The 18,915-nt window shown below is 37.2% G+C and overlaps 1 protein-coding gene across 1 annotated transcript in view; it reads left to right on the top strand.

The window, feature by feature from the left end:
* The window catches only part of MPDZ (multiple PDZ domain crumbs cell polarity complex component), an 82,695-nt gene that overhangs the window by 16,819 nt on the left and 46,961 nt on the right, over positions 1 to 18,915 (top strand). The window contains exons 8-17 of the mRNA XM_013130535.3: positions 1,786 to 1,900; positions 3,587 to 3,675; positions 5,390 to 5,585; positions 6,876 to 6,965; positions 9,079 to 9,155; positions 9,860 to 10,006; positions 11,214 to 11,381; positions 12,329 to 12,514; positions 15,223 to 15,432; positions 17,178 to 17,294. Of these exons, the coding sequence (XP_012985989.2) occupies positions 1,786 to 1,900; positions 3,587 to 3,675; positions 5,390 to 5,585; positions 6,876 to 6,965; positions 9,079 to 9,155; positions 9,860 to 10,006; positions 11,214 to 11,381; positions 12,329 to 12,514; positions 15,223 to 15,432; positions 17,178 to 17,294 (1,395 nt within the window). The remainder of the gene's footprint in view (positions 1 to 1,785; positions 1,901 to 3,586; positions 3,676 to 5,389; positions 5,586 to 6,875; positions 6,966 to 9,078; positions 9,156 to 9,859; positions 10,007 to 11,213; positions 11,382 to 12,328; positions 12,515 to 15,222; positions 15,433 to 17,177; positions 17,295 to 18,915) is intronic.

The raw sequence follows: 18,915 nt of genomic DNA, 5'->3' as shown, positions 1-18,915 counted from the left end.
TTCTTCATTATTTTCCTTCTGAGGTTATATGATGCAGTGTTGAAGGCCATATCTGCAGGTGCAGATTTGTGAGATTTCTTCTGCCAAAGAAATAGTTCAAAGCTACCAAGTAGCAAAATTTGGCCTTTTTGCCACCTTAATTTCCATTTCCATCATTTTAAATACTTTGCTTCTGGCACATCTTTCCTGGCTGGAGGCAGGCTATTCTTAGTTTCTGCCTGCACAAAGTCTTGTTCTTGAAGGGAACAAGATGGTGCTGCAAACCTGATTAAGTTGGGTTTGGAGTGAAGACAATATTAGAAATAACTTGGTTTGTTAATTTCTTCCTGGCAAATGCAGGATGGGTGAAGACTTCATAATGCTCTTAAAGCTATTATTGAGTGCAGAATGGCTTTCCAAAAGGGGTGCTTGTCATCATTTCCTCTGTAGATGTCTTATCATGTCAAAATTGATGAGGTTGTAGAAATTGGAGCAGATTTTTAGTGGTATTACCTGTGGCCAATATAGTCCTCTGTTATCAAGCAGAGAGGCTGTTAAAGCAGTAGGAGTTTCCTTATGTTTGATTGCTGTTTTGGGTGGAGTTTTTCAGATAAAGAAGTGGATAAACAGTACTACTGTTTTTGCAAGTAGCATCATATCTCTCCTGAAGTCTGGGTTGGTTTTTTTTTGGCACATGTATACTCATCTAGTTAAACTCAGTTTAGTTAGTATCTGGCTGACTGCTGTATTGGCATTTTAAAAAATGCTAGCTGCTATTTTGTCATGCAGAAGAGCCAGAATAAAATAGGAGTAGAGCAGGATCTGGATAGACTTGTATTTATGAATTGCCATTTTAAATGTGTGCTGGAATACTGATGTCCATATATATATATATATATATATATACAGTGAAATTCAAGCCTTTTATATGTAGTTGTATAATCACGCGATCAGCTATGGAAGTGGCTAGTTAACAGTTTCAGACAACTAAGAGATGAAAATTTTCTTAAAAAAACCTTTTTAAAGCTGAAATTAAGTTTTAGAAATTTTGTTGTACTACTGAAGCAATATTGTAGAAATGGGACTTTAGTAGGTATTGTGCTTTCATTAGCAATAAGTAAATAAATTCATTACCCTCAAAATTCTTTGTTATTGAAATTTAGATTATTTGAGTAGATAGTAGTGGAGATTGTAATTATTTAACTAGCTGGAGGTATAATTGCTACTTTCTAAAACAGAATATTTAAGTCTTTCAAAATCAAACCTAATTGCCTCAATAAGTAGTAGCTTTTGTTTTAAACTTGGCATGTGTAGGAAAAGATAGCCATAGTTATTGAACTGAAATTTTGACAAATAGTACGCAAAAAATAATATTGATTTTTTTTAATTTATTTTTTTTATTTTTAATAACACAACAGCCTGAAGCTGGTTTTGAGGAGGTCCCAGAAGGACAAAAAGCTACATATTCTAGTGTTTAAACATGGTTAACATAACTTACTGTAGAAAAGAATACTTGTTAAATTTGTACAAATTTCACCAGTCTTCTTAATAATCAAATAATGATTTTTGTAGGTTAGAGGGTAATATTCCAGGGTAGCAAGGTGGGGAGGGCATGACCTGCATTGTGTTACTGTGAGCAATGGTACTTATGTTTATTTTCTTTGCTGGACACCAAATAAGAGCAGAATCAAAGTTGGTGCTTTCTTTTTTACATTTGTGTCTAATTTACATGTGAATGGCATCAAAGAATGTGGTGATCTTTAAAGAAGAAAAAAGCTTCTTTTCTAATCACTCTTTTTCTATTAGGCAGATGTTTCTGTTGATAGCTGTGAAGATGGGGAGAAATTTAATGTTGAACTCACTAAAAACAACCAGGGATTAGGAATAACTATTGCTGGTTACATTGGAGACAAATCATCAGGTAATGATCAATTCCTGCAGTTTACTATACAATCTGCTGCATACTGTGGTGTATGCGCATCAAAGACATAATTTTAGTTTTGATATAGCACCTCTAAAAAAACCTTTACAATCTAAAAACTTTTAAGGTTTCTAAAGAATGAGGAATTATTTTCCTTTTGTGAGAAGGACATTCAGTTCAGAAGCAATCAATTTTATTATAATATTTCCCCTCAGCATTTTTTAATCAGTTTTTATATTCATTCTTGGCTAAACCTTGTGTTTATATGTTTTGCAAAACAGTTCTGAAATAGAGCCATTTACATTCGAATTAGCTGGGCTTTTAAAATGACATTTTTATTTTTAAAAGGCTCTTACAGGATAATGCATTAGTATTGCAAGTAGTTTTAGAAGGCATAGTTATTATTTTTTAAACAATGTGTATAGTACTGCTGGCAGACCAAGAATTTCTTAGTCACTTCTGGGTATAGTAAATGCTTGTTGACTCCTGGTTTGCTGCAGCAAATAAAAAAAATTATTTATATAAATAAATGCAGTAGTGTTTGTGTACAGTTGTGTATTTTCACTTTGTAATTTCCACTACGTTTTCCAGAAAAATGATCTAGAACTCTGTTAGGCCGCCCTTATGGAGGATTTAGCAAATGCAATACTGCTAGGAAGGCACAGTTGACAAATGTCTTGTAAAATTTCTCAAGAGATGTTGGTCTGGCTTATGCCCATGAATGTATTGTTCGAAAAATATGTGGATATATATATCCCATATTATAAGCAGTTTATAGGCATAATTATTGGCTTTGAGATGCAGGACCAGATTTTAGCAATCCATAGGAAAGGATGGTCACAGTTTGTGTAAGTCAACTCTTCAGCAGCATCCAGTTGAATCTTTAAAAGGCGTGTTAAACACATGGTAGATCTGATAGCATATTAAATTAAATTATTAAATAATTATGCTGCTGCAAATTATTAAATTATTGTGCTGCATGTAATTGCATTAGAAAATATTCTTGCCTCTCATTCTTTCATGTCGATTAGCTTTATGACTTAAGAAAACCTGGGAAAATAAAGGCTTAAGAAAAAAACAGAAAAAAATTGTCAATTTTGTGACTTAAATATGTTTGCAGTCTTATTCTTCCTAAGCTGAATATAGTTGTTAGAGGAAAACATATCTGACTCACTTTTGTGCTTTTATCATATTGAAGCAGTTAAATATTGTTATTTTCTGCATTTGGTTATCCAATCGTGCATTTTCTTAAACAGTTATTAAGTACATTAAAAAAATACAGAATTTACCTGGTTAATATACTCCAGCAAAATTTTCTGTCCTGCAGTTTTAAATCTGACTGAGTTGGAGAAAGGTTTTATATTGATCTTGGTTTCAACATTTAGATTAAAATAAGTTAGAATATTTCTTCTTTTGCATAAAGAATTGGGAATTTGGCATTGTAAGATTTTGAACAAAATGTGGTCCAATTCAAGCTGACATTAATTAGGCTAACCCTTTTGGAAAATATTAACGTATATGTTTTACTTAAAGCAGATACTTTCTTGCTAATTCTTTCCTTATCTTAACTGGAGATTATGTTTTCTTTCTTTTTCTTCCTTTGGCTTGTGAATTTAGTTGGAGATTGTTGCATTACTTAAATTGTCTTAACAAATTGATTAATTTTCTCTTGTTTCTTCATCATAGAACCTTCTGGTATCTTTGTGAAAAGCATTACAAAAGGCAGTGCTGTTGAACATGATGGCAGAATTCACGTGGGAGATCAAATTATAGTTGTAAGTAAACAGAAAGAAATGAGATCACTTGGCTGCAAACCTCTACTTTAAGTTGTGAAGGAAAGCTTATATAGTACTTGTTTAAAACGTTTAGGATTGTTGTTGAAATGGTGAGTCCTTTTGTTGACTATTTGATCACATTTTGGTACCCATGTAAAAACTGTGTTTCTTAAAAAAAGGTCTATATTGTGTGTGTGTATCTTATCAGTAAGAGCTTTGAGACTGCTTAGTTTCAAAAGGCAAAGTTTCAAAAGGCAAAGTTTCAAAGTTTAGTTCGAACTAGTCAATTGTTTTCAAAATTATTTTTTAAAGTATGTCATTAAGTTTTAGAGAAATACTTGCAGAGAAACAAGAAAATATTTTCATGCATAAAATGTTAGTAGTGTGGTGAAAATCAGTTCATGAATGCAGGAACCACATTTTCATGTCTATCATAGATCTATCCTTGGATTTATGCAATGTCAGCACTAAGAGCAACTTACAGTCTCTCTCCAACTACAAATGTACCTGCATTTTTGTATGTGAAAGTATATATGGCTTCTATAATGATTTAAATGTGGAATGGCTAAAATTGCATGTTCCAAATTTTGATTTCTTCTCCGTACTGCAGATGCAGAAAGAGAAAAAAATTTTGAGTGACCTCAGGCAGTAGAATAATGAATACTTTTAAAATATGGTTTGCTTAAGTGTGGAGGAAAAATTAAATAACCTAATTTTTAATTATGTAATATTTAGAAGAGCACCAGAGTTGCAAGAAGTTCAGAGAAGGGCAACAAAATGGCTAGGGTCCAAAGGAAGTCATTCTTCATGCAGGAGGAATTAAAATAATGGAATATGTGTGTTTTATAGATATGCTGAAACAACTACAGGAGTCAAGAAATGTATTAGAATTTTTTCAGAAATAAAGGTACTAGGGGGTGGGGTGAGACAGAGAAAGAATAGGATAACATGAAGTTTGCATGGAGAAGGAGAAAAAAAAAGTGGTGTCTATTAGGGATAATGGGATGAAATCAAGCAATGCCAAAGTCTAGAGTTTCAGGAAAACAAAAGAAATTAGAGATTATGTGATAGCTTTAAACAGAAAAGGCTAAAATTCTGTCTTTAAAGAATTAAAATGATGGACCAGAGATTACAGAGGTTGCATCTGGTTGGCTGGGGCAGTGTTTCACTAGGAAAATGGATTTCACAGTGTTCAGGCTTCACCATGTCCAAGATTACTTGGCCTCGGAATGGCTGTGCTCTCCAGTTTTTTCTGCACAGTAGATGAATGTGTCTTCCCTCACTCTCCCCTCCCCAGCTCTCCCAGCCATGGCTGTGTTGGTTTATTCACCCAGTACTTTTTCCTTGGAGTTGGGGATGGCTAAATCAGTCAAGCAAGCAAGCTGCACAATGTGCAGTGCACAGCATGTGCTGCATCCTCTCCCATTTCCCAGTGCCTGGCCCCCACTGTGGTGAGCGCCCAGATGACTTTTCCCCACCTCGCTGTGGTACTAGTTGTTACCTAGTTGTGGGGTAGTCCAGTGAAAGTGCTTACTGTATCCAATGCTTTAAGTCTTCCAGGTTTTTGTTCTTGTTCCTCCACTTGCTTTGTGCACAGGCTAACAGATGCTGAGTGGTCACCATAGTATTTTCCCCTGGATGTTGGTTTGTTGTGTTTTTTTTTTTTTTTTATTATGGATCATGTTGCGGGCTGAAAAGCTGCTTAATCCTTCAGGTGGATGGAACAAATCTTCAGGGTTTTACTAACCAGCAAGCAGTTGACGTATTGCGGCACACAGGACAAACAGTTCGGCTCACTTTGATCAGAAGAGGGCTTAAGCAGGAAAATCATATTCAGCCCCAGGAGGACTTAAGTGCTGCTGTTGAAAAGGACTTACTGTTCCAAACAATGGATAGTAGCACAGCCAAAGGTAATTAAAACTGTCTTTGCTTTAAAGTTGTCTTGAAACACTTTTCTTCTCAATTGCAAACTGGAAATAAAATGGGCCAAATTCATTCGGGGTTGCTATTACTGAGGGCAGAGCTGTTGTACTTGAGGGGAGAATTTGGTCTACTATGGTTTCATTAATCTTTTAGACACAGGGGTATTATTTGCTACATTTTCAAAGTGAGCATTGAAATCTCTGCACTGCATTGCATTTCTGGCTGAATTGCTTCAAGACTTTGATCCTGCAAATCTTCAAATGGTGAGGAGGCAGTGGGTGGTTTATTTGTGCTCAAGGATGAGAGCTGAATTCAAGAACAAGCAAAGAGATACCTTCTACAATGAGCAAAAGCAAGTCTAAGTTCCTTTGGCTGTTGTGTCAGTGTTGCAGGCTCTAGGTATGAGAGGAGTAGCCTACATGTAGAGGTTATTAATAATCTGATAGGGCATTAACTATTTTATATGTGCAAAGTTCAGAAGCAGATGACCAATATTAAGTTTGCTACTGCTGAGATTAGTGAAGCCTAATTTTAAACTGTGCACACCTTGAAGTGTATGTCAGATCTTTAAAGTCAGTGTTTGAACAGAATATCTGCACAGAGGCTGGATGCACGGATGTTTTTCAGCTATGTGTGTTATATATAGGTTGATGTCAGCTTTGTAGAGTGAGGCATAATCCCCATTTTGCACAAGACTTTAAAAGACCCAGTAGTATGTTATATGTGGGGCATCGTCTCATTCCCACCTTTTGCAAAAATTACAGAGGAAATGCTCAGAAAGTGTTGCTTCTCCAGCCTAAAGGTAATCAAGACAGCTGACAGCCAGCAATGTACCTAACAGAACACACTGTGGTAGGAGAAGCTTTCTACAAGTGAAAAGTTTGTCAGCTATACAGATGTCCAAGTCTGTAGGATTTTCATTTTTCAGTGTCATCTTACATAAAAGAAAGAAGAGGAAGGGAAAAAGAAAGAAGTCCTGAAGTGCTAAAGTGTTAAATGTTTTCTTGTACTTACAATTATAGAGATGCAGCTACTGATAGTTGCACTTTTTTTTCTTGATTCATTGAAAAATCCACTGGAGAAGGCAAAACATTAACAGAAGATGAAATATCTTTAAAATGTGGCATTATTTTCTTGGCCCCCATGCCAGATTCCATTTGCCAAATATGGATGCTCTGAAATACAGTGGGAGGGTCAGTGCCCTGAGGCATGCCTGTGGCCTTGATTAAGATTACAACACGTAAGATAACTGAAAAGGCTTTTTCCTTTTTTTCCAGATAACAGTGAAACTGAACAGGGATCCTCATCCCTGCCATGCAATGCCAGTGTGGTAAATACTGGAGAGGATGTGAAACAACAGGAAAGAGGTTCTCAATGTTTTAAGATTTTTTTTTGTGAAGATGCATGTGGGTGTGTTTACACAAAGATCAGGTGTTTGTGTGCCTTTCCATCTTCTTTGTGGTGCGTAGCTGAGGTACAGCTAGAAAGTGAAAGTAATCATACATGTGTGCATGTGCATGAGTGCTGTAAGACCATTGACTACTGTATGTGCCAGAAATGTCACAAGAAGTAGTGTGCTTTTGCTGCATGCTCAGGTCCCTGTATAGTCTAGTTTAGAACTTTTATTATTTTCATTCTAGCTGTGTATTAATCTTTTCCCCTCCTCATTCCCCAACATGCCTTATCTTTCCAACTGCCTGCAGCTGCCCATCTGCAGTTCCAGAGCTCACGCCTCCTCTGACAAATCTTCCTTTTCACGAAATCCTGAGTTTGTATGTATTTAGAATCATAGAATGGTTGGAGTTGTAAGGGACCTTAAAAATCATATTCTTCCAACTCTCCTGCCATGGGCCAGGTCATCTTCCAGGAGACCAGGTTGCTGAAAGCCCAGTCCAGCCTGAACTTGAACACTTGAACTTGTCCCCCCAGGGACGGGACATCCACATCTTCTCTGGGCCACCTGTGCCAGTGCCTCACCAGTCTCATAGTGAAGAATTTATTTCTAATGTCTAATATAGATGTATTTTCTTTCTGTTTCAAGCCATTCCCCCTTGTCCTGTCACTACATACCCTTGTAAAAAGTCCCTCTCTAGATTTTCTGTCAGACCCTTCAGGTACTGGAAGGTTTCTCTAAGGTCTCACCTGAGCCTTCCCTTCTCCAGGATGAGCAAGCTGAACTCCCTCAGCCTGTCATATATAGTATCCTGTAGTGCTGTGTTTGCTGGATGTTGTATCTAGATACTGCTTCTTATTGTTTCCTGTCCTAGAATCTAAATACTGTGAATAAGGGAAAAATCATAGAATAGAATCATAGAATAGTTAAGATTGGAAAGGACCTCCAACACCCCTGCCATGGGCAGGGACACCTCACACTAAACCGTGTCACCCAAGGCTTCATCCAACCTGGTCTTGAACACTGCCAGGGATGGAGCATTCATAAACTCCCTGGGCAACCCATTCCAGTACCTCACCACCCTCACTGTAAAGAATTTCTTCCTTATATCCAGTCTAAACCTTTGCTGTTTAAGTTTCAACCTGTTACCCCTTGTCCTGTCACTACAGTCCCTAATGAATAGTCCCTCCCCAACATCCCTGTAGGCCCCCTTCAGATACTGGAAGGCTGCTACGAGGTCTCAAAATGAGCAGGAGGAAAGTATTTCTCTGTTTTTTTCAGCCTACAGGTAAACTTTCAATTAGTTAAGAGTTGCTGCAGTTTGCTGTGTAGTCTGTCGCTGTATTTTTCACAGCATCATTACTTTTCTCCCCATGTTGTCCTCCAATTTTATTGCTGCTTTTTAGCAATTAGAATTATTTCTTATAGTTTATGTGCAAGTATGTGAATCTAACAAAAACAACAAAAAATCTAGGACTTGCATTCTCTCACTGCCCTCTAGGGCCTACAATTTCAAAAAAATCTGTCTTTTACAGTTGTGCTCATAGTTTTGAAAATGAAAAAAAACCCAGATTTTTTTTAAAGCTTTCCTTGGAAACTCTCTGCAAAATGCAGAGTCTTATGAAAAGATCAGTATGCAGTATCCCATATGTAAGTATTTCAGCCATTTTCCTGAATCAGTCTGATCAGCCTGCATACAGCCTGGTTTAACAGATGCCTGCGGCATGCATGTAGCTTCTTCATGTGTTTTGCGCCTATTATCTTGTTAAGTTGAATTAAATTCAATAAACACTAAGGCTAGTTTAAATACATGTCCTTTCTTCCTAGCCTTGCATACCAAATCTTTTGACTGAACTTCATGTCTTTCAAAATAGTTTTGGTATCTAATGCTATTTTGCAAGTTTTTCCTGTGAAAAACCTAAGCCTGGTAAGACAAAACATGCCAAGTTTTTAGTCACATTTAGGACAGCTCTGGCATCATAGGAATAGTTGTGTAGTCTTGCATGGTTCATGTACTTTATCAGTTTTATGGATATATGCAGAATATTTTATTTTTTTGTCACAGTAATCTCAGACATAACTTTTAGATTTCCAGCTAACTACAGAAGAAGCAGTTACAAAGGCAAAGTGGCAGAGGATTATGGGTTCAAATTATGAAATAGTGGTAGGTAAACTTTGATTACTATTATTAAATGCTCTTTGATCTGCCTACTTATGTTGCTAACATAGAAATATGTTTGTATTCTGTTTTTCCTTTATTTATAAAAATCATACATTTTTCCTTAATCTGTTGATTTTATTTTGTTTATTAATTTTTAATCCAGTCAAGATTTTTTCTTTATTGATATTAGGAAAATAATTACAGGCTTCTTAAACTACTGTATCTAAGAGTATTGCTTCACAGACTTCCTAGCTTCAAGACAATAAGTGTCTACTAAAGAAAAAAGTAATATTTAAGGTGAATTTTGAGGCTTCCTTTATTAACCAAAGTTGAAGTGTCCTACCCATTCTGCATATTGAATAAAGTGCTTGATGTAGTGATTTAAATAACACATAAGACTTTAACTATAGGTACAATTGAAAAGCAGTATCTTGAGTTTAGTACTTTATTTCAAAATTATATGTCAGAGCTGTAATATCTGCAAATATATATATTTTTAGATATGTTGTTATACACAGTTGCCACTTGTTTATGTTGAAATGATAGCTGATCAAAATTTCAATTTTTATCTGACTGTCTGCATTGCATATGACAATATTTCTGGTTTCTCATTTCTGGAATATTCACCTCATTTTATGTAAATTGAAGCAGAAAGTAATAGGTATCGTTGTAAATATGTCAGAAGTAACAATTTCTTATTTTTTTAGGTGGCTGTAGTTAACAAATATAGTGAAAGCAGTGGACTGGGGATAAGCCTTGAAGCTACAGTGGGACATCATTTCATCAGATCTGTCTTACCAGAGGGGCCAGTTGGACGAAGCGGCAAGCTGTTCAGTGGAGATGAGCTGCTGGAAGTAAGAAAAAGTACTACTGTATCTTAGTCTGCATTCAGTAAGGTTTTTGAGCAATCACTTGCTTTCACAAGTTATGACTTTGGGAATGTATCATACCTAACTGCCTACTAGCTGTGAACAGAAGTGCTTTAGCAGTCATTTCACATGTGCTTACATATATCTATGTGAATGCATACACTTACATGCATTTCTCAGCTGATAGCTGATTTTTGAAATAGTTCAAGGTCACCAAAAAAGTATACCTAGCAAAAGCTTTAATTGGAATATCCTTATACAGTGTAGGGACTTGTCATGGTTTAACCCCAGCTGGCAGCTGAGTACCACACAGCTGCTTGCTCATTCCTCATCCCCTTAGTGGAATGGGGAGAATAATTGGAAATACATAAAACCTGTGGGTAGCAGTAAGAACAGTTTAATAATTAAAATACAATATAATTTTAATAATGAAAAAGAAAATCACAAAAAGAGAGAGAGAACTAAAAAAAAAACAAACCCAAACCAACAAACAGTAGCAATGCACAATACAATTGCCAACCACCTGGTGACTGATACCCAGCCCTACCCAAGCAGCGATTTGCCCTTCCAGATAACTCCCCCAGTTTATATACTGGGCATGATGTGCTTTTTGGTATGGAATACCCTTTTGGCTAGTTTGGGTCAGGTGTCCTGTCTCTGCTCCTCACTGGCAGAGCATGAGAGACTGAAAAGTCCTTTGTCAGGGTAAGTGCTACTGAACAAGAACTAAAACATAGGTATGTTATCAGCATTGTTCTCAGACTAAAGCCAAAACACAGCACTACACCAGCTACTAGGAAGAACATTAACTCTATTCCAGGCGAAACCAGGACAGGACTAAACACTTGTTAACTTTTCAAAATAATTTTATTAAAATTAAAATGAGAATTTGTTTCACATGGATGCAGGAAAAATGAAGTGACAAAGTATGGGTGTTTGTAGGGTGGTGTTACGCAATTTATGAGGCTATCCATTCAGTTCAAAATTTACCTTGGTGCTAGTTCTGAGCACCAAATTGAGTAGAAATTAAGGGTTGACAATGCCTGTTAGCATGGGCTTTTGTTGTGTTTTATTCTTTTCTTTTAAATGAGCTGATGAGTGACTTGGATTTTTTTTTTTTTTACCCATTTTTTCTTCAATGTGTTTCTAACACTGTGTACTTCTAAATACTGTGTGTTCTTTATTTATTGAGGTGAATGAGATATCTTTGCTTGGAGAAAACCACAAGGATGTTGTCAATATCTTGAAAGAATTGCCTGTTAAGGTGACAATGGTGTGCTGTCGTCCAGTAGCTTCCCCCATCACTCACCCAGAAGTACTGGAGAATCTAAGTCTATCTGAGGTTCAGCTCACAGAAAAGGTATTTTGTCGTAAAATATCACTGGGTGGATTACTGTTTCCTTAAGAAAAATCTCATCAAGTTCTTGTACAAGGTTAGACCTGCAACCAGATAAATCAAATGAAGAAAATTATGTTTGTCAACTGTACTTTACGCCACCAGTCATTCATGGTAGGCCATGGGCAGAAATACTAGATGCAGATCTATGTCTGTCTAAGTACTTAGCTTCTGTTGTGTAGGTGGGCCATGGGGATATGGCAAACTGAACTGTATATTCTTTAGAATATGAATATATTCAGTCTGGTTTTGAACTTTTGGGGTTTGTGTTGGTCAGAACTGTATGTGCATTCACTGGTAGAAACGTGGCTGCCAGTCATAAGTCCAAATCTCTGGGCGGTATGACGTATTAACCATGTCAGTATGGTTAATGTCAGTATGGCCTGTAGTATAGTATGCAAAGCAATAACATTTGTATGAAAACAGACACAATTAATTCTAAGTTCTGGACAAGGCACCAAATTCAGTTTATAGTTGCTGTGCTTTTCTGTGAAAGCAAGAACATACATGTGTGTATGTGTGTGTGTGTGTTTTAAAAAGTTCTGATTCTTGTCAAAGCTGTTATATTAAAAGCAAGGCATATTTTTAGACGTACTGTATAATAGTAGATATTTCTTATATGTTTGAATACATATACTAATGAAGTTTTCTGAAGTTTTTAGTTTGACAGAAATTCCATTCTGTAAATATTTTTTCCAGTGAGTACTTTTATATATTTGCAGCATAGCTGTTTTGTTACAAGGACATATGGATTTTGTGTTTATCAAATTTTTGTTAATTCTGCTGAGTACTTTCTCTGTGTTTAGAGATTCATCACTTAGTTTTTATCTTGTTTATTGTGAAAACAGAGTTTTGTCTCTGCAGATTCACAAAGATTTGTATTTTATTGGTGAACATTCACTTTTTCTCAGGCTCACATAGATCTTGGATTCATTGGCTCCTCTGACACAGAGGGAACAGCTTTGGAAATAGCTGACGAGGGTCAGAGAATGGAGGAGGTGCAAAGCTCATCTTTGGCGATGTGGGAAGCAGAAGTCCAGCACATTGAGCTTGAGAAAGGGAGTACAGGACTTGGATTTAGCATATTGGACTACCAGGTAACTTTTGCACTCCTTTCTCATTGCAGTCCAGAATACTTCGTATTGGATCTTGCAGTGTGATCGAAGTACTTATTTTAAGGGTAAACATTAATAGAAACCAAGCAATACAGTAAAGCGAAATGGTTATCACTATTATTATCACTGTACTATCTGGCCCTGTTGGCATCCTACTAGCTACATTACATATATTTCTTACTGTGTCAAGACTACAGATTCTAATGATAATGGTAATTCTGGTCCAGAAAAATAGATAATCTGTTAATATCCTAGGGTCTCCAGAAAGCTAATCTTCTAGTGCCCCAGGGGCAATGAATGATGTAGTCAGAATATTCAGGCATTTAGTCATGTATTTTGCAGCTGCAGTGAAGTACTTAGGGCAAGATCCAATAAAGGACTTAGGTGCTTAAAACAGGATTTACGAAAATCCAGAGCTGCAATTCTTAAATCCCTTGCTTAGCTGCTGTCTGTGCAGGACATGCCTAAATGCCCCCATGCATTTTGTGTTTGACTTAAGAATTCCTAAGTATCTCAAGCTGTGATTCTTGGTGTATCTCAATGAAACTCAGTGCCTGTTCCCGGCCTGAACTTGGTCAGGATCACAGGTTCCTCGTTAGGATCCTCCTGTTCCTAGTTGTCATGGTGGATAATTTTATTCTGACATTAAGTAATTCGTCTTGTGGTCAGCATAGGTTTTTGCTGTTTAGTGGTGCTGCAGGATGTGGTCCCCTCCCAGGTATCTGCTGGATCTAGCTCCTAAGGGTGTATACATTTGAATCTGGAGGTCACTTCAGGGTAAAAGTTATGCCTGCAGATCAAGGTTTAGAATTAGTTTATGCCTCAACAGTATTTTGTATTTGCACACTGGTAAAAGTGAAGAGCAGAGTAGTTCAATATTCTGAAGGGTACAGGCATAGTCAATTCTCTGTTTTATGAAACAGTGATTACTTTTTAATGATGCTCTGGGGTGAGACACCATAGCTGACCCTAAGTATTTGGAGTCCACATTAGCACAAAGTAGTGTATGTTTGCTTCAGCCTCTTCTGAAGCATTGACACAAATAGTCTTTATCTACTGAATTTCGTTTATGGATGGTAATACTGAAGGGTTGTGAGAAATACCTTAAATTGTTGAATATATTTTGCAAAGGGGAGTTTGACCATATCCTACAGCTCTAGTCAGATTTCTGAAACTTACCTTTTTTTTTTGTTACAGTATTTGTGATTTGTCCTATGCTCTTTCCTTTGACATGTGGTTAAAGTATTTCAGTGAAGTTTCTGTTTTCATCTGGGACTGTGAAAAATAAGATTACAGTGATAGATTCATCTTTCTATTTTGCTGTTTCAATCAAATTGTCAATTAATTTTCAATGAACAGTGGTTAAAGTTAAGGCCAGTTATGTTCATACTAATATGTTCCTCGTGTTTTATACAATGGCAGGTCTGTAGGAAAGTCTACATAATTTCTTACAACAGGGAAGACTATTGTATAAACTACAGAAGTGATTTTTTTTTCCCCAAAAATGTGTCATGCAGTGTCATCTAAAGTGACAACATAAATACCTGTTAAAGTAGTGAGGAAGATATCAGAGTTCAGGCTTAAGCACTATCTCCATCAATGCTAGCTTTATTGCTCCATGGCATTCTTCTTCTTGAATTAACTGCCATGAAGTATAAAGCATCTTCTTGGTGGCCCTTCCTCTCTCTGTGCTTCTCTCTCACATTAGCTTTCAACAGTCTCCCATTCCTGTGATTTACGGTGCTGCCTTGATGATGTGCATACTTTCAGATGTACATTTTGACACAGAAACTTACTACACCTGCATGCCAGTTTGTAGATGTTTGTTTTCCTTTTGTTATCAGTAAAGTTGATGCATTATTACATTTCTGGTTTTTCAATGTGCATGTACACAAGTGAATTGCCATGTGTTGGGAGTATTAACATGTAATAATGTTCCTTGTGAATGTAATTCTATAGGCATGATGCAAATGTGAGCACCTCTGATAACTGTTAGTACAGAATCTCATGTTCCTGTTACTACTATCTGATGCTAGCCTTTTTATAAATATTAATGCATTGGAGGATGGGGACTTCAAAGCACTTTTCTTCTTTAAAAGCAAACACCACTTTATTGTGTCCTGTTGATTAGTGCTGTATTGGTATGTTCCCATGTCCTGTAAACTGTTTGAGGCATGCAGAAGGACTTTCCTCTTAGAAAGTACTTTCTCAGCTGAGCAAGATCAGGTGCCATGGAGTATAAGAGTTATTGAAAATAAACATCATGTTCCACCAGAATGCATGTATTAACTTGTCCTGGCCTGCATTGCCCAGCTGTGTTCCCAGGGCACTGAGTGAGTGTAAGGGAGGACGAAGTCTGCAACAAGTTCATTGCAGTAGAAAGTATTTGAATTTTTGGTGTGTAATTACTCATTACAATGCAAATAACACTGCAATTTAGCAGTATTTTATGCTGGTTATACGTTATGGGACATCACCTGGAAAGGAGTCACAATTTTTACATTTAAGAATTAAAAATAGGTGAGTATAAATGTGTGGGCAGTATGGACAGCAGGGTATGTTCCTGCTGAGGTTTCATCTCAAGCAGAGCTCCAATTTCTTTGTTGGGTTAATAAAAGCTCAACATAAAAATTACACTTTCAAGATATGAAAGTGTAAATAATATGAAATGTTTTTCTTCCTTTAATTAGGATCCTGTTGATCCAGCGAACACCGTAATTGTAATTCGTTCATTAGTTCCTGGGGGAGTGGCTGAGCAAGATGGCAGACTTCTTCCTGGAGATCGGCTTATGTTTGTCAATGATACAAACTTGGAAAATGGCAGCTTGGAGGAAGCAGTACAAGCACTGAAAGGAGCTCCAACAGGAACAGTTAAAATAGGAGTTGCCAAACCACTGCCTGTAAGGATTTGAGAATTGAATGGGTAGTTTTCCTTTACGTCATTTAACATGGTGCATGATGATCCGGACATCTGCAAACACTCTGTATGCTTTGGAGTACAGCTGGGTGGCTCAAAACATCCGGAAGCTGTCTTTAACATGTTCCTATATCTCTTTGCATGTAGGAGTGGCCTGTGTAGTGTACGACTAGTGCAGTGATTACAGGACGTAGCAGACCCATCTTGTAGCTGAGAAAATAGCGAAACATCTTTCAACCAGCACAGTCTTTCAGGGCTGCTAGGCATAATATTGTACACTTTACAGGATTCTCTGAATGTGTGAGACGGTGATGTAAAGTCATTTTTATGTGATTTGCCTGGAATTTGCCTATTCCTTTGTAGCCTTTGTATTTAGAATGCATGCTTTATGTGTAAGCAGTGGTGAGTAGCCTTCAGTTCATATAGCTCAAACTGATTATTTTAGTACAGCTATAAATACCTTCAGGCTTGATTTTAGAAGGTAGTCTGAAACAATTAGAAGAGTGAGGTTGAAGGAGACCTAAGGTTACTGGGATAATGCATCAGTAAGGATGCCGGTGGACTAGTATTCCTAGAGTGTTAAGATCAGTAGAATGGCATCTTAAGAATACTCTTTTGGCTAGATTGGGTCAGGTGTCCTGTGCTTCCTCCCAGTTTCTTGTGCCCCTCCTCACTGGCAGAGCATGAGAGACTGAAAAGTCCTTGATCAGGGTTCTTTGGCTTCTTTGATTGAATAATCACTGACTTCTTTTTAGTACTGGAAAAAGACACCAAATGTCAATTTATGTTAAAAAACTACTGGTATACAGTCAGAATTGAGTTTTGTCCTTTTGAGTCTATTCTATCTAGCAGATACAATCTTAAAATACAGATTGTGGATTCAGTGACCAGTAGCTCCAGGGAGGTCATTCTGCCCTTCTACTCTGCTCTGGTGAGACCCCATCTGCAGAACTGTGTCCAGCTCTGGAGTCCTCAGTACAGGAAAGGTGTGGACCTGTTGGAGAGTGTCCAGAGAAGAGGCACAAAAATGACCAGGGACTGGAGCACCTCTCCTATGAGGAAAGGCTGAGAGAGTTGGGGTTGCTCAGCCTGGAGAAGAGAACACTTAGGGGAGACTTGATTGTGGCTTTCAGTATTTAAAAGGGGCCTGCAAGAAAGATGGGAGAGACTTTTATCAGGGCTTGTTGTGACAGGACAAGGGGTGATGTTTTTAAACTACAAGGGGAGAGATTCAGGCTGGATGTGGTTCTGGCCAACCTGATCTAGTTGAAGATGTCCCTTCTCTCTGCAGGAGTTTGGACTAGATGACCTTTAAAAGGTCCTTCCAACCCAGATGATTCTATGATTCAGTCTCCTTGCCTTCTGATAAGATTACTCTGCAGCTAGCAAGGTTGTAGGCCTCTGCTGTTAAGCTCTTTCCCTGGTGGCAGTTTTGGTATATATTTAGTAAGAGCAGAAACTGAAAATGTGTTTTGAATAAACTGTGAGCTGTGTGGTAAAGCTGGATAGTCCTTTATGTGGGGGTTTAAAATCAGATGTGAAGCTGAATCAGTTCAAATAAATTGGAAAAAAATATGTTGCTTTACCTACTTAATGCTGTGACTAATTCAAATGAACTCTTTGCTCCATTTGAAATTCATTTGCCTCACTGAACTGCAACACAAAACGCACTGTGCACGTCTTGTGTCCTGGCCACTCATCCAACTCAGAGCTTCGTTTTTTCTGCAGCTTTCACCAGAGGAGGGCTATGTCTCTGCTAAGGAAGAATGCTTTTTCTACGATGCCCAGTCACTTGAGGAGGAGGGGCCAGCTGATGCAGCCCTCTTCCATGCTGAGCTGGCTCTGGTTAGTGGCCCAACTTACCGAAGATTTCTTAAGTTTTTGCATTTTGTAATGAAAGGGGTTGCTTTGTCACTGCTCGTGCTTATCTTTAGTGTTTTCTGTCACCATATTACTCATCCACTGTAGCTGGGATGGAACCTGAAGTGCTAGAAACTGGCATCTGGAGATTTTCGCTGTTTGCATGACCTGTGAATCTGGCATATGATATGTTAGTTGCTGTAAAAGAAGGAAGTATTTTGCTGAGATTTTCAAAAGTGCGTGGCTGTTCACTTTTCCTTGCATGCACTCAGTATCCTTTTGAAAATCTCACCTTGTGTAGGGAAATGTTCATGTGCTTATTTAATAAATAAATCTTTTTGCCTATATAGCATAATGCATCACTTCTCTACCTTGAAGAGGTTTTGGAACTCTTTTTTTGTGTGTAAGCCAGCCTTACAAGGAATGCTGTGTATCTTCAAAAGCTGCCAGTGCTTCCTCCTAATGGTATTTAGGCTTCAGCATCAATCAGTGATTATGAGATTTGCAAGGTCAAAAGGTGTTCACTTGTACTAACAATGCAGCTTACCTGAGTATTCAGTGCCTTATATAGCCCAGAAGTTACCAATAAGAGCTCAGATGAAAAAGGCAAGGGAAACACAACTTTACAAAAAAAACAAAACCCTAACCAACCAAACCAGAATATAAAAAAAAATATTCTGAGAGTAAGTATTCTGAGAATGTCTTCTCATGGTTATTTCTACCAGTCTGAATTTGATATTGAAGTTATTTGGCTCTCATTTTTCAGGAACATGGGTAGGAAGCAGTTTCTACTGAACACCAGAACTTAACTAAGCAGAAAAAAACCCCAACTGCAAAATTTAACAAAAAATCTGAAATGGATTCTTATAAGGCAAAAATCTCTGAGTTCCAGCTTCCAGTATGTTTGCAATTTTTTCACATTTGCAAAATGACAAGCTGGTTTTAGTAGCTTGTTTTTAAGTAAGACAGTTTTTACCTTTGCACAGTAGTTAGATAGTAGTGTTTGCCTTCTTCTGTTCATTGAGAAGTATGAATAAGCTAGGTTATACATTGCAAATATCCTTTTAGTAAAGATGTGTTGAAAAAATCAGATTAAAAGTTAAGTATTTAGAAATTTTACTTCTATATGTGATCCATACAAAAAATTGAAATTGTGAAAGAACAATGAAAATATATGTCAGATAATAGATTTTCAACTCTGTCAACTAATTAAATGTGCAAAATATTAAAATGAACGTACAGTCACTGTTATGAAGATGTTTGCAGAGTGCACTCATGAAATACTGTTTTTCATAGATAAATCTACCCTCAGATTCTACAGATCCGTCCCAGTTTTTCACAATCCCTTTTTTAGGCATTTAGGCATACCTTCGGAAACACTAGTCTGAATTTTCCAGAAAATGGGCTGAGAGTAAGTTACACCAATGGACCAGTTTTAATTAGATGTTAAGGTTTTAGGGTTGAGACAATTAAAAAATGGATCATTTGTACTCCCGAAAGGAATCAGTAAGTTCAATCACTGCATACTGTAAATGTGCAGATTGTGATTGTGTTGTGAATCTGACATACAGAATTCATAGTATGATTCACCACAGAGGCACACAAA

The sequence above is a fragment of the Melopsittacus undulatus genome, chromosome Z, assembly GCF_012275295.1.
Source record: "Melopsittacus undulatus isolate bMelUnd1 chromosome Z, bMelUnd1.mat.Z, whole genome shotgun sequence".
NCBI classification, from domain to species: Eukaryota; Metazoa; Chordata; class Aves; order Psittaciformes; family Psittaculidae; genus Melopsittacus; species Melopsittacus undulatus.
This window is presented reverse-complemented; position numbering and strand designations above follow the sequence as displayed.